This window comes from Heterocephalus glaber, unplaced genomic scaffold (genome assembly GCF_053883595.1).
Source record: "Heterocephalus glaber isolate CG9 unplaced genomic scaffold, H.glaber_assembly_v1.0 deba00001479, whole genome shotgun sequence".
NCBI classification, from domain to species: domain Eukaryota; kingdom Metazoa; phylum Chordata; class Mammalia; order Rodentia; family Bathyergidae; genus Heterocephalus; species Heterocephalus glaber.
In genome coordinates, this window is record NW_028258316.1 from 6,280,198 (window position 1) to 6,294,220 (window position 14,023).

Consider the following 14,023-nt stretch of genomic DNA (forward strand, 5'->3'; position numbering starts at 1 on the left):
GCGCGCCTGCTCTCAGGCTTCCGAAAGTTACCGGCTGGGTGGGGGCTGGAGTTGGAGGAGTTACCGGCTGCGCGCGCCGACCCTTCCCTCGGCCTCCTCAGGCACCTGTTGGCTTCCGGGCCCACTGGGTCATGGCTACCATCCAATAGGAAATCTCACTGACCTAAAACGGCCCCGCCCACCCCCCGATCCGCCAATCCCAGGGTGGCCGCGACCCTTCTCCCTCTGAGGACCCGCCCCTCTGGGCGCTGCTTCCGGGTGGGACCCGGGGCCGAGGCGATGGCGCCTTGGGCGCTCCTCAGCCCTGGGGTCCTGGTGCGGACCGGGCACACTGTGCTGACCTGGGGGATCACGCTGGTGCTCTTCCTGCACGATACCGGTGAGCCGGGCCCACCCGACCCCGCATGGTTTCCCACACCTTTGGGTCTCACCAGGCTACCTGATTACTCCCCGGAGATACTGGAATTCACCGGTCTCCGCCAGCCCCCAGGCCCCTCCTCATCTTGACTTCCAGGCGCCACCTGCTGATACCCACCTGACTCCTACTTAATCGTAGCATCTTCCTAATCGCTGCCAGATGCCGCCTATCCGAGACCCATCTGGTGCCCACCAAGCCCAGGACCGACTAGAGCCCCTTCTCCACTGACCCTCCATCCCAACCCATTCTCCAGGGAACTGACTTCCAGCTTCCCGCCTGTAAGATTAGGAGATCAACTAGATTCGAGGACTGGCCTCTGCCCACACCCCCGAGCTCCAGTTGGCAGTCCGTAGGTACCTAGGTCCGGGCTGCCTCCTCCCGAAATAGCGCTCGACAGGAGCCGCGCGTCTCCCCTCTTTCCATGGTAGCCCAGCGCCAGCAGCAGCCGCTCCGGTCTGGCCGCCTCAGCCTCCTGCGCCTTTCCCTTCAGCCTAGGAACTTGCTTGAGTCTCCTCATCAGAAAAGGACCGCTCAGATGCCTACCTTCCCTGCAGCCTTCTACATCCAAGGGCACTGGAGCTGTCCAGTGCGTCGACGGCTTTCACTCCTCTGCCCCAAATCCTCAGTCACTCCTATCGCTCAAACCTCTTGGACCGTCCTGAGGAAGAGGCTCCGCTCTCAGGCCTTTCAGACCTGGCCAGTCTGTCCCCATAGAGGAGCCAGAGACCTAGGAGCCCTCCTCCCACTCCCCCACCCATCACTGTGTCCCCTTCACTTCCTTATTCCTGTGTCCACTCCCTCCTGTTCCCTTTCCTGCCAGGCCTTGTTCAGTCTCCCTCCCTTTCCTCCTGGCCAGATCTCTGTGCCTCTGGGCTTCCCCGCTAATCCATCTTGCCAGCAGGAGGGCTTTGGGAAACAGATGTTGCCCAATAACCTTCCATGGCTCCCTATTGCTCTCCAGAGAGTGCAGATGAACTGTTTGGCTGGGCCTAAACTCCTCCCTCCGGCAGCACCCCCGGTCACCCAGGAACCCCATCTCCAGGCTGCTCTCAGCCAGGAACACACTCCCCACATCTAGCTGCGCCCAAGTCCCACCCCTCCCACTCTGTCCAGCCCCCACCTCACTGTCTCCCTCCGGCCTCTCCAGAGCTGCGGCAGTGGGAGGAGCAGGGGGAGCTGCTGCTGCCCCTCACTTTCCTGCTCCTGGTGCTGGGCTCCCTCCTGCTCTACCTGGCTGTGTCGCTCATGGACCCGGGCTATGTGAACACTCAGCCCCAGCCCCAGGTAACCAGGGGCCCCCAGGGGCCCGAACCCTTCCTCCAGCCACTAGGGCTTTCGTGGGCATCTCAGACAATCCTCTTGCCAGGGTCCAGAGAGGGGGAGTGCCTGGCAAGGGTCACCAGCCTTGCTTATACAGGGTGCTCCACCCACCCACTCTTCCACTGCCCTAGCCCTCTGGCCCTGTAGGGAGATGCCCCATGCTAGCTGCCGCTACAGGACCCTGCCTTATTCCTCACCCCTCATTTCTCAGGAGGAGCCCAAGGAGGAGCAGACAGCCATGGTCCCCCAGCCCGTCGCCCTCCGGCGCTGCAGATACTGTCTGGTGCTGGTGGGTGATGCGGGGACTCTGGGGAGGGCCAAGGACCACATTGGGACACCCTGATTGCCTCCTGCCCTACGCCATCCTCACCCCTTCCCTCCCTGGGACGTCCCCGGGCACTGAGCCCCGACTGCACTCTGCGCTCACAGCAGCCCCTGCGGGCCCGGCACTGTTGTGCCTGCCGCCGCTGTGTCCGCCGCTATGACCACCACTGCCCCTGGATGGAGAACTGTGTGGGCGAACGCAACCACCCGCTCTTTGTGGCCTACCTGGTGGTGCAGCTGGCAGTGCTGCTGTGGGGCCTGCACCTGGCGTGGTAGGTGCCACCCACCTAGGGCAGCGTGGGCAGCGGGCACCCCTAGGCTGTGCATAGCCGGGGCTCCCAGGGCGCCCACCTTACCCCTAGCCTGGGCCCCTTCTCTGCTGCAGGTCTGGTCTCCACTTCTTCCAGCCCTGGGGGCTGTGGCTCCGGTCCAGTGGGCTCCTGTTCGCCACCTTCCTGCTGCTGTCCCTCTTCTCCCTGGTGGCCAGCCTGCTCCTGGCCTCACACCTCTACCTGGTGGCCAGCAACACCACCACCTGGGAGTTCATCTCCCCACACCGCATCGCCTACCTCCGCCAGCGCTCCCGCAACCCCTTTGACCGTGGCCTTACCCACAACCTGGCCCACTTCTTCTGTGGGTGGCCCTCAGGCTCCTGGGATACCCTGTGGGCCGAGGGGGAGGCGGAGGGTGGCAGCAGCCAGGACGTTTAGCACCACCGGAGGCCACCTGCCATCTCGGCCAGGCCTGGGAGAGCCAAGAATCCCTGCCTCCCAGGAGCAGTTCCGCCTTCTCAAGGAAGAAGGGGAGGAAGAGGGCCCAGGGGGTTCTGGGCAGCTGGACCCCAGGTCACCCGACCCCAGGCTGGGCCGCCTCCTGTGCAGTTTTATACATTTAATAATCCACAGAGCCAGTCAAGTATTAAAAAGACAAACTAAGCCACTCCTCACTGCACCGCCCTTTCTGGTCTGGCTCTTGCTGGGAGGCAAGGAGGGGTGGGAGGCAGGAAGGGGGCACTCTGCCCAGTGACAGAGCAAAGCCCACGCAGCAGCCCACTGGTCACTAGCTTGAGTCTCATGGGCTCCTCCATATTGGAGAGCCACGCTGCTGGGCAGGGCACACACAGGCACCTGTGGGTTCTTAGGGTCCGGACCAGGCCTGGCCACGGCCTCAGGGCTGCAGGAAGCGCTCGGACACAAAGTCAAAGTCCTGGAAGGCGGCCTGTTGATGGGCACTAAGGGGGCTTCGTGGGCCGGGCGGAGTCAGGGCGGGCAGCAGCCCTGTGAACTCGCCCTCGAAGTAGCGCAGGTCTGCGGGGCCGCAGAGGGTGGGCACGAAGGGGGGCTGCACAGCACGGGCCAGCAGGGCCTGCCAGTCGGTGACCTAAGTGAGCGCAGAGGAGGCTGGGTAGGAAGAGCAGCCCTGGGGGTCGCTCCAGGCCCCCGCCCTGCCGGGCAGGGGGGCCTCCACGCCCAGACACTCACCCTGAAGAATGGCTGGGCCTTGATCTCCTCCGCATCCTGGTCACCAGCACCCAGGCGCTGCTCCGGGCACTTCTGGAGGAGCTGGGCAGGGAGCCGGTATGCACTCAGGGTGTCCCATAGGCACCCCACACGGCTGCACTGGGAGACCCCAAGGGCACGGGCAGAGCTTGCGAGCTATGAGCAGCCATGGGGCCCGGCCCTGGACCCCCACGGTGCCTACCTTCTGAATGAGCTCAAGGGCTTGCACTGACAGAAAGTGGGGGTATGGGGCGTCTGTGTTGACGATGCAGTCGAACACCTCCTCTTCTGTGTCCCCTGGGAACGGGCACTGTAGAGAGGGGTGTCAGCAGAGTGCACGGGGCACCCCGCCACCACCATGCCCCGGAGGAGCCCTGCACTCACCTCGCCCACCAGCATCTCATAGAGCAGCACACCCAGCCCCCACCAGTCCACGGCCCGCGTGTATGTCTCCTGCGTCAGCACCTCGGGGGCCAGGAACTCCGGGGTACCGCAGAAGGTGCTCGTCCGGTCCCCAAAGCCAATCCCTGCAAACCAACATCTGTACCAGTGCCTGCTCAGTGAGATGACCCATTCACGAGGAAGCTGGGTGTGGCAGTGCACGCTTGTAACCCCAGCCCTGGGGAGGCTGAGGCAAGAGGATCAACCATGGCTACAGGACAGATCTGGGACAGCTGGTCCTACCTTCTTTGCACAGCCCGAAGTCTGCAATCTTCAGAAAGCCCTGGGCGTCAAGCAGGAGATTATCCAATTTCAGGTCCCTGAGGGCAAAGGGGCAGAGCAAGGGGCTTGGGAGGCGGAGGCCAGGTGGGGACAGAGCCAGCCCCGGCCCACTGCCCGGCCCCAGTGCCCGTGGGTGGGGTTACCTGTAAATGATCTTCTTCTCGTGTAGGAACTGCAGCCCTAGGACCACACAGGCCAGGTAGAAGCTGGGGGGAAGGGGGAGCTCAGGCTCAGGCTGGAGTCACACGCGGCGAGGGGTCAGAGAAGACAAACCCAGGCTGGCAGGCAGCCCCAGCAAGGAGCCCAAGGTCATCTGGAGGTTACTGTGCACTCAGCCCACCCTTTCTGGGCACTCCCACTGCGCACTCTACCCTCCTGATGTCCTCCAGCAGTGACTCGCATGGCTGGTACCCAAGTGAGAGCCTGAGACTCCAGGGAAGGGCCAGGCCCATCTCACACAACTAGGGGTAGGGCTGAGTGAGGATCAGGTCCTTCTAACTCCAAGAGCCTTGCACTGGGGTGCAGAAAATAACCAGCTGCCAGTTCCCATGCCAGGTAATTTGTTCTTGATTTTTGAGACAGAGTCTTACTATGTAGCCCAGGCTGGCCTCGAAATCATGGGGATCCTCCTGCCTCAGCTTCCCGAGTGCTAGGATGATAAGCATCCACCACCATACCTGGCAGCAATCCATGTAACAGCTACTTGCTGTGTGCTGGGAGAATGGAGCCAAGGCCTCGCTAACCCCTCGCACTTCTTGCTGACAGGTTCCCAGAGGGAACAGAGGGAAGGAGTGGAGTGGAGTGGGGCAAGCAGAGAGAGGAACCCACCGGGCCTGGGGCTCAGGGAAAACATCCTCGTGGATCTGCATCATGAGGTCACCGCCTTGCACAAACTCGGTCACGAAGCAGGCGTGGCTGGAGGTGTGGAAGCAGGCAAGGAGGGAGAGCAGGAAAGGGTGCCCTGTGCGGCCCACTGCCTCCAGAATCCGCTTCTCACAGTACAGGCTGTGGGGAGGGAGGGCCTGGGTCTCAGAGAGACAAAAACCTCCATGGGAGCCAGGTGTGGTGCTGCACACCTATAATCCCAGCACTGGGGAGGCTGAGGCAGGAGGGCCACTACCAGTTCAAAGCCAGCCTGGGCTTCAAGTACAAGGCCAGCCTGAACTACACTGTGAGACCTTACCTCCAAAAACCCCCTCAAGAGGGCCAGGGATTTAGCTCAGTGGTTTCAACGCCTGCTGCACAGGTGCAAGGACCCGAGTTCGAGCCCCGGTACCAAAAAAAAAAAAAACCCAAAATTTTAAAAAATAAAGGGTTGGGGATGTACCTGAGTGAGAAGGCCTTGGGTTTAATCCTCAATACCACAAAAAACAAACAAAAACCCTTCCGTGGACAGTGCCCTGCCACCCACACAGTACCCCGCTCACTTGGTCCTCAAAGTCCTGGTTTCCATAAAGCAAAGGCTCACCGGGGTCACTGATTCTTCATGACCACCATGGCCCCATTACACAGAAGAGCAAACTGAGGTGCTGGGAGGAGAGAAGAGCGCCCTGCCCAGCGGCCCACAGCTCCCAACTGCAAGTGCCAATGAGAACATAGCCCCCCCAGGCCCGGCTGCCCCTGATGGCCACAGCCCAGGCCAGCTCCTGAGAGCTGCCAGGGACCCCGCACACACCTCTCCACCTCGTCCCGGCTCAGCACCTCTTGCTTCTTCAGCGCCTTGATGGCATAGTATTTCCCTGTCCCCTTGAACTGGACCAGGAGGACCTGTGCCCCAGAGAGAGGTTGGCTCCAGGTGGGGAGGACAGGGGCTCCTCCACTTCCCCGCCCATGACCCCCAGGCCCCACTGTGCCCTCCCAGGCCCCTACCTTTCCGAAGTGTCCCCGGCCCAGCACGGCCAAGCAGCGGAAGTCCTGAAGCCGGGGCGGTCTCCTGCAAGACAGAAAGGGCACAAGAAGCCGAGGAGGGCCAGGGACAGCCCCGCAGGCGCAAAGGGAATGGTGGCGGCAGAGTGAGTGCAGACGTCCCACAGCAAACGCAGCCGGACAGGGTACCTGGCGGGAGAGGGTGGCGGGGCGGGCACGAGTCCAGGTCTCGGCTCCATGTGGGGGCGTTTGGTGCGCTGTGGGGACACAGGAGCTCAGGGCAGGGCTGGCTGCCACCTCCCGCCCTCCTGGCCTGCCACCCCTGGGCCTCACCGGTGTCTCCTCCTGAGCCAGGAAGAGGCGTGGGGGCTTGGGCGGGGGCTGGATCTCTTCTCCCAAGGGGGTCTTCTTGGGCAGAGTACTACAGGGCAGAAGCGGACACAGGGCCAAGCTCAGGAGGACAGAACAGTTGTGGGAGGGGCAGAGGGGCAGAGAGACAGGCAGGGCAGGGAAGCGAGCGTCTGGGGTGAGGCAGTACCTCACCTGGGGGACGGAGGCTCAAAGGCCCCACGGGGTGCAGTTGGGGTCTGAGAGCACCCTTTGGGGGGGCTGGTGGTGCTCGGCGAGCTGCAGGGGGGCAGCAGGCTCATGACCAGGCGCCCCCAGGCCGCCATGCTGAGGTTCATCTGCGAAGCCCTCAGGAAGTCCTGGCCTGGGGCAGAGGGGGTTCAGTCCCAGGACCCCCAAAGGCCCAGCCCTGTCCCCGCCACACGCGACCCCTCCCCTCCACACCTCGGCGTTTAGAGAAAACGCGTTTTTGCCTCTGCAGCCGGGGCCGCCTCTCAAGGACAGGGTCACAGAAGGTCACCTGCAGGGGCCAGGCGAGAGCTGACGACCAGTCCCTTCCTGTCCCTCTGCCAGGGCGCCTCCTGCAGCCCAGGACCCCAGGCCTAGCCCCTAGGATCGACCCACAGACGAAAGAGCCAGAAGGACCTCGAGAAGTGGATTCCACATCTTCAGTGGGACCAGTGGAGAAACTGAGGCTAGAGGAAGAAGGACTTGTCCAGAGTCACATACGAGGCAGGGCAGGGTCAGGACAGGGACACTGCCTCTTGTTCCCTAGAAAGACTTGCTCTCTCTGGTCAGTCTCAAAGGGCCTTCAAACCCCACACCCAGGGGCCATCGGGTCAGAGGGCAGGGGCGAGGGGCACAGGGCAGGGGCGAGGGGCACAGGGCAGGCAGCACCTGGACAAAGAGCCGGCCCTGTGGCACCAGGCTGAGGGACAGCTGGTGGCAAGCATTGTCCAGGAAGTCCTCGAGCCTCAAGAAGGCCACGCCACACAGCTGCCGCCAGTCGCGCCAGTGCACCCCAATCTCCAGCTCCCGGGCCTGCAGCAGGGAGGCCAGGCTGAGGGGTGGGCAGGGAGCACCCCGAGCTAGGGGCCTGGTGCCCTGCGCACCCCACTGGCCTGGACCCCACAATAGCTGGCCTTACTCGCTCCAGGGGAATGGCAAACGTCTGGTCCCAGCACCGCTCGGCCACCTGACCCCAGCCTGTCTGGCCCACAGCACGGTTGTCCACCTTCAGCACAGCCAGCAGCTCACCTGAGAGGCCGGAGCCAGGGCTCAGGGCAGGCACAGAGCAGGGGTCCTTGCCGTCCCCCACAGCTGCTTCCCTCCTACTCACTGGACAGCTCGCCTCCGCTGCGCTGCTGCCTGGCCCTGGCCCAAAGCCAGCCCTCGGAGGGGCTGCCAGCCAGTGCGGCCACTGGAGAGCGTCCGGGAACGACTGCCAGAGGCTTCTCACAGCCCAGGAGGTGGACCTGCAGTGTCCCTGGGGACCGGAAGGGGCTTGTCAGATGCCAACACCCATGTACGCTGGGTCCCCAGCAATATCACTCTCCACGAGGTGGCTGAGCTGGACCTGATGTACATGAGACCTTAGTAGCCACCTGTCATAGTCTGGGTGACCAGCTAGTGCCCCCAGGCAGAGGTGCAAGACCCAGGCCTCCTGGAATCCTAGCACCAGGAGGCAGAGGCAGGAGGATCGCTTCGAGTTCAAGGCCAGCCTGAATTACACAGAGAGCCACTGTCTCAAAAACCCAAACAAGGCCCAGGGATTTAGCTCAGTGGTTCTGCCGCCTGCCTCAAAATCAAGGTCCTGAGTTCAATCCCTAGTACCAATAAAAAATACCCAAACAAAACGCCCTGACCTCAGTCATACTGTGTGGAATCCAGGCCTGCTGGGACAAGATGCTGCCCAGTGCTTGGGTCTCAAGCACACTATGGCAGGGACCAAAGCTTGGGTCAGGGAGCGGAAAGCTGGCTTACAGCCTTGCTCCACTTGCTCCCTCAGCCTCAGTTTCCCCCATTTGAATGGTGGAGGTGAGCCCCAGCTGTGCCCCACCTCACCCAGGGATACCAAACTGAGTAGGCTCATTTTTAGGGTCACTAAGAGTTTTGTCTCAAAGGGCAGAGAAAGCAGAGGGGGCCTAGGACCTCTTGAGAACAGGAATTGGGCCCAGGGGCACAATTTATGGGAGGCTGGGCCTGGGATTAACATAGAATATGCCGCATCTGGCCGCCTGGGACTCAGGGCTACACACTCAAATCATTCATTGACTGCTGGTCACCATGAACATACAAATTTTGTGATATTGTGTGATTCTGATATATTGAAACTGTTATTTTTAATATGCTTTTTTTTCTTTGGTACTGGGGATCGAACTCAGTTCCTTCCACTTACGAGGCAGACAGCGGAACCACTGAGCTAAATCCCCGGCCCTCATTGACTGCCAGTCAGTTGCTACAAACAGACAGATCTCAGCTCAAGGTAAGAAAGAACTTTCTAACCCTGCTATGGTGGTGCACACCTGTAATCCCAGCACTCAGGGAGGCTGAGGCAGGAGGATCACAAGTTCAAGGCCTGAAATTCTTCCCCAAAGTGCTTCAGGGTCCCCTCAAAGCAAGGGGAGCTCTGAAGCAGGACGGGGCTGGCTACCTGTCAGGGCCGTGGGCTTCACAAGTGTCCCAGCAGGCTGTGTGTTCCCAAGCACTGCCACTCGCAGCTTCCGGGCCACCCTGCCACGCAGAGGATGGGCAGGTGGTAGGCTCTCCAGCAGCTGATCTAAGGCCAGCCGGAGCAGGTCCAGCTTCTGTGAGGATTCCTGGAGCTGGGCCTGGGCCTACAGAGGGGGCAGAGGCAGAGACAGGCCATGGGGCACGGGGTCCAGGCCACCTGGAGACCTGCAGGCCCCGACAGCGTGTGTGCCCTGCTCAGCCCACCCTGCAGCGCCTCGTGGCATTGCAGGGGGCCTGGTGGAGCCCAGCAGCCAGGGCAGGGGACATGGCTGACCTCAGCCAGGGCCTTGCGGTCCTGTGTCCTCCGGCCACCAAGCAGCTTCACCACGTTCTTGGCACCCTCGGCCACTGCAGCCTCGATGTGTAGCCGGTGCTGCAGCTCCTCGGCCAGCAGCTCAGGGCCTGGGGTGTGAGGGACACTCAGGCCTCAGGCCCGACCCAGGTCTGCCCTGTCCACCTGAATCACAAGGTCAGGTCGAAAGGCCTCACCTGGCTCAGGGGACCCACTGGCCTCCAGGCTGCTGATCTTCATGCGGAGCAGGGCTACCTTCAGCTGGGAATCCCGCAGCATCTGCTGGGCAGCAGCCAGGAGCTTTCTCTCCTACAGGGATGTGACAAGTGTCCTCTAAGGCCCGGGTGGAGACAGAGCCTCCCATCAGACCGAGGGTCGAGGCTGGGCCTTCCTGTCAGACAGACACCGAGGCACAGCCCCCATCAAGCTCAGAGCTGTGGCTGGGCGTCCATGAGGCCAGTGCTTGGCACTGTCTGTCACACTCTGGCCAGAGCTTCGCCTTCCTCATGCTCCTGGGATTTGGGGCTGTACATTTCTGCCACCAGAGTAGGGGCTGGGACTGTACCTCCCGTAACATCTTTTTTATTTCTTGGTACTGGGGATTGAACTCAGGACCTTGAGCTTGTGAGGCAGGTGCAGTGCCACGGAGCTAAACCCTGGCCTTAGATCTTTTTTTTTTTTTTTTTTTTTTTTGGTACCAGGGATTGAACTCAGGTCTTTGCACTTGTGCAGCAGGCAGTGAAACCACTGAGCTAAATCCCTGGCCCAAGATCTTTTTTTTTTTGAGACAGGGTCTCACTCTGTAGCCCAGGCTGCCCTCGAACTCACAGCAAGGCTTCTGCCTCACCCTCCAGAGTGCTAAGATTATGTGCATGTGACAGCCTCCACACCCTGCTTCCCCTAATAGCTGAGAGCCCAGTCCCTCCCTTCAGCCTGGAGGCCAGGGCTGTGCCCCTCATTGGAACCCAGGAGTCAGCCCTTACCTTGGGGGTGCCACTGGCATATGTGTGGGTCATGTTCTCGGCCCCCTGCTTCACCTTCAGCTCCACCTGCAGCTGCCTCCGAAGGGCCTCCAAGTGCCGAGCCTTGGACTGCTCTGCCCGCAGCCGGGGTCCTGAGGCCACAGGCTCTGTATGGGGAGTGTGGGGCACAGGAAGCTGTCACCAGGATCAAGACCTCCACCACCCCAGGGCACATGGGTGACAGGGGCACCGGAGGAGGCTAAGAACAGTGAGGCTGCCTGCAGAATGAGGCCAGAATAGGGGACCCAGATCGGAGGCAGGGAGTCTGGGCCCGCAGGATCGGTCAAACGTCCTCTGCTCACCCGCCAGGCCGGGCAGCAGGATGCGGGCGTGCAGCTCCCGCAGCTCGCTGTGCAGCTGCTCCAGGCGGCGGTTGGAGGATTGCAGCAGCTGCTGCACGTGGCCCAGGTGGCGGCGGTCTGTGGCTACACTGCGCAGGTTCTCCATGCCCTCCTTGATTTTCAGCTCCTTCTGGATGGCCCGGCGGATCACCTCCTTCTCATCCTCTAGGGGCCGAGGGCCAGGCCCAGCCTGCAGGACAAAGAGGAGCCACTGCAGCCCAGGTGTTGGGGGGATCCAAGACGGGGGAGCCCAGCTTGGGAAACTCTGCCCTCAGACCTCAGAGCCAGGTGAGGTGGTGCACACCTGTCATCCCAGCACTCAGGAGGCTGAGGCAGGAAGATCACCACAAGAGTTCAAGGCCCTCCTGAACTACATAGCGAGAACCTGTCTCAAAAAAATGAACAAAAACAATAGAGAACAGGGCTGGGTGGGTGGGGGTGATCGCTGAGGCTCCTCTGGAGCTAATCAGGTCCTGGGTTGCAGTCTATAGGCTGCTTGTACATTGGCCATCACTCCTCACGGCAGCCCCTCTGAGTAGAAGGGCTTTGTTTCGCCTTGTTTTGGGGGCTGGGGAATCAGGGCCTTGTGCAGGGCAAGCAAGCACTCTACCACCGAGCTCCCCCAGCCCCTGGAGTTGTTATTATCCCGTTACACAGGAGAAACGTGCAGAGTGGCCCACAGCAGTGATACAGGGGAGAAGACACTGTGTCGAAGACACCAGCCTCTCCCTTGCAAGCAGGCTGCGTTCTGAGTCTGGGAACCCAAGTAGAATCTTGGAAGCCAGAAAAAGCTCAGGGATCCAGCCAGGGTCACACGGAGAAGGCAGCCAATGGCCCAAGGTCCAGCCTTGTTCCTCCCAACTCCACAGGTGGCGAAGCAGGGACCTCTAGGGGGGTCGGGGCTGGGGAGGTCACAGTCACGGCCTCAACTCAGGTCTTCGAGGAAGTAGAAGGCTCTCTCCCTACACCCAACTCAGAGCCAGGAAGAAGAAAAGCCCCTCTCTGGAGGCGACACTGCAAACCTGGGCACCCAGGACGGCCCCTCTCAGGGACCCTGGCAGCCTTCACACCTTACCTTTTGGCTTTCCATCTCCTGAGCCCAGGGAAAGAGTGGCTGCCCAGCCTCGGGGAGGCCCCCACCCCAGTCCAGGCTCCGCCCGGCCGGTTGTCTGAGGGCAAGGGCGAGGCTCAGGAAATCCTCTGACCGCCTCAAGCAAGAGGGCCAGAGCCAAAGGCCTGAGCAAACAAAGATCTCAGGAGCTGGGGGCCCGGCTACAGGGGTCCTGAGTCACCTAGCTGCTGCTGCAGGGTGGAGGCTGCAGGAAATTGGAAAATGTGTGCGAGCAGGGCTGGAACCGGCAGAGGGACTTCTTGGAGGAACAGCCAGGAGGGGGTCGACTCAGCCCTCAGGGGGCCTAAACCACGGGTGAGGACACTGGAGGCCCTGTGTGCTTCACCCTGTGTGCCCTGGGCTGGAATCCTGCACACCCCTCCCCAGTCAACACACACACACACACACACACACACACACACACACACACACACCACACAGCACACCTATGGCCAGCCAGCTCTGCCAGGAACCCTGGGTCCCCCACATTCTGATTTTGGGGTCCCCTGTGTACCCCCAAATTCCCACATGCACTCTGGGCTGCGCACCTCCCATTGTGCAGCTCACCCTCACACCCCAGGGGCCTGGGAAGGACCCCCAAGAGCACCCAGATTGTCCCCTCCCTCCACACAGTGCACATCTCCTTCGCCTCAGGCAGCTCCCCAGGGGCCCGAAGGGCAACCCCCTGCCCCCCATCGCTTTCCGGCTCTTTCCCATCAGCCTTAGCGTCCCACTTGGAAGAACTGATTTGGGGGCGTTTCGGGGCCCACCCGGTGGCGCACACCGCGGTTCCAGACCTGTTGCTGGGCTGGCCTGAGCCGAGGCTCTGAGTCACCTGGGGGACATGAGCGACTCTGCCCAGGGCTCAGGTCTACTCCGCGGAGGTCTCGCGCGCAGCGACACTGAGGGGTCCCGCAACCCCTGTGCCCATGCGCTCACCTGCCGCCTCGCCCCCTCCTCCATGGCGCCGCTCGGCCCCTTCTCTCCGCCCCTTGGTTCCGGAAGCCCCGGCCTCTCCGCCAGGACTTTCAAACTTGAAACTTCCCGGGAAGCTGCGCAGAGACCTGGGATCGGGCGCCCCCTCCCGAGGCCCGCGGCTCACGGGGACCTGGGGACTAGCGCCACCTCCCGGTCGCCAGCGCGAGAGCAGCGTCCCAGACCCCACTCAGTCCCCAGCCTGCTCGGCGCCGGAAACCGCGCGATCCTGAGCCTCGCGCCCGGTCGTCCCCGGTGAGACACGGATGCGCCCGGGGATGGAAGGGGTGAGGGCCATTTCTGCGGCCAAGGGTCCCTCTAGCTTTGTCCTGCCGCCTGTATGCTGGCTGCTCCCTGCTGGAGTCCTGGCAGCCCGGGCACTGCCTGGCACCCGCCCTTAACACGGTGGCTCCCTCTACCACGTCCCCTTCTCGGTCCCGAAGACACTGGTGTAAAATGGGCGAGGAGCTCTCGGTCTCGTAGGTTAACTCCTCACCTAATTTTGTCGAATTATGATAAATTACAAATGAACTCAACTTCTCTCGGGCACATCACCTAACCGGACTGAGCTTGCTAGTTCTAAAAGGTCCACCTGGCTCTAAAGAAAGATAAATTGAGGCCATAATGTTTTGTTTTGTTTTTAAAGAAAGATAAATTGGGGCCATAATGTTAAGTGAAATAAATCAGACACACGACCTTAACTATCTCATGATTTCTCTTATATGAGAAACCCCAAGGATAAATCAAGAGCAAAAAGAAAAAAAGGATAATAGGGTACAAGGAGATATTTTTGCAAATGGGAAGGGACAGAAAATGAATTAAAATGTGGGCCGGGGATTTAGCTCAGTGGCACCATGCCTGCCTCGAAAGTGCAAGGTCCTGAGTTCCATACCCAGAAGCAAAAAGAGAAAAAAAGGAAGATGTGTTATGTACACATACCAAATCCCGCCCCCCCCCAATGTGGTCATTATGTACCACAAACGTGTACTAATTTAAAAAAAAAGATCTGCAAAGAAAAGAGACATTTATACCCTGCAAAATAGTCACCATC

The 14,023-nt window shown here is 61.1% G+C and overlaps 2 protein-coding genes across 4 annotated transcripts; one reads left to right on the plus strand and one right to left on the minus strand.

The window, feature by feature from the left end:
* Nucleotides 1-210: 210 nt before the first annotated feature.
* Zdhhc12 (zDHHC palmitoyltransferase 12) lies at nucleotides 211-3,001 on the plus strand. Of its 2 annotated transcripts, none has more exons than XM_004849192.4 (5): nucleotides 211-379; nucleotides 1,566-1,702; nucleotides 1,950-2,027; nucleotides 2,171-2,334; nucleotides 2,448-3,001. In XM_004849192.4, exons 1-5 carry the CDS (start codon nucleotides 280-282, stop codon nucleotides 2,770-2,772), a joined length of 804 nt encoding a protein of 267 aa, XP_004849249.1. In that variant the 5' UTR covers nucleotides 211-279; the 3' UTR covers nucleotides 2,773-3,001. The 2 variants fall into 2 exon arrangements, with proteins under 2 accessions (XP_004849249.1, XP_004849248.1); XM_004849191.4 differs by having other exon boundaries at nucleotides 216-379; nucleotides 2,168-2,334.
* On the minus strand, nucleotides 2,940-13,086 carry Pkn3 (protein kinase N3). Of its 2 annotated transcripts, none has more exons than XM_004849189.4 (22): nucleotides 12,937-13,086; nucleotides 10,848-11,076; nucleotides 10,507-10,652; nucleotides 9,721-9,832; nucleotides 9,506-9,633; nucleotides 9,152-9,335; nucleotides 7,838-7,984; nucleotides 7,646-7,755; nucleotides 7,396-7,539; nucleotides 6,943-7,018; nucleotides 6,694-6,862; nucleotides 6,484-6,571; nucleotides 6,340-6,407; nucleotides 6,154-6,217; nucleotides 5,960-6,051; nucleotides 5,113-5,289; nucleotides 4,428-4,490; nucleotides 4,246-4,322; nucleotides 3,946-4,088; nucleotides 3,764-3,871; nucleotides 3,544-3,624; nucleotides 2,940-3,442 (listed from the first exon to the last, which is right to left on the minus strand). In XM_004849189.4, the coding sequence occupies exons 1-22, from the start codon at nucleotides 12,958-12,960 to the stop codon at nucleotides 3,230-3,232; spliced, it is 2,643 nt and encodes an 880-aa protein (XP_004849246.1). In that variant the 5' UTR covers nucleotides 12,961-13,086; the 3' UTR covers nucleotides 2,940-3,229. The 2 variants fall into 2 exon arrangements, with proteins under 2 accessions (XP_004849246.1, XP_087039196.1); XM_087183070.1 differs by lacking the exon at nucleotides 12,937-13,086 and adding an exon at nucleotides 11,962-12,058.
* Nucleotides 13,087-14,023: the final 937 nt, after the last annotated feature.

What these genes read in the sequence shown, in the direction of transcription:
- Pkn3 (XM_004849189.4), bottom strand. Translation starts at nt 12,960, where the DNA reads ATGGAGGAGGGGGCGAGGCGGCAG. An exon ending in CAGTGGGTCCCCTGAGCCAG is followed by an intron (nt 9,634 to 9,720) that starts GTGAGGCCTTTC and finishes CTCACACCCCAG; the next exon opens with GCCCTGAGCTGCTGGCCGAG. An exon ending in GAAGCCCACGGCCCTGACAG is followed by an intron (nt 7,985 to 9,151) that starts GTAGCCAGCCCC and finishes TCCGGTCCCCAG; the next exon opens with GGACACTGCAGGTCCACCTC.
- Zdhhc12 (XM_004849191.4), top strand. Translation starts at nt 280, where the DNA reads ATGGCGCCTTGGGCGCTCCTCAGCCCTGGGGTCCTGGTGCGGACCGGG. An exon ending in GCTCTTCCTGCACGATACCG is followed by an intron (nt 380 to 1,565) that starts GTGAGCCGGGCC and finishes CGGCCTCTCCAG; the next exon opens with AGCTGCGGCAGTGGGAGGAG. An exon ending in ACACTCAGCCCCAGCCCCAG is followed by an intron (nt 1,703 to 1,949) that starts GTAACCAGGGGC and finishes CTCATTTCTCAG; the next exon opens with GAGGAGCCCAAGGAGGAGCA.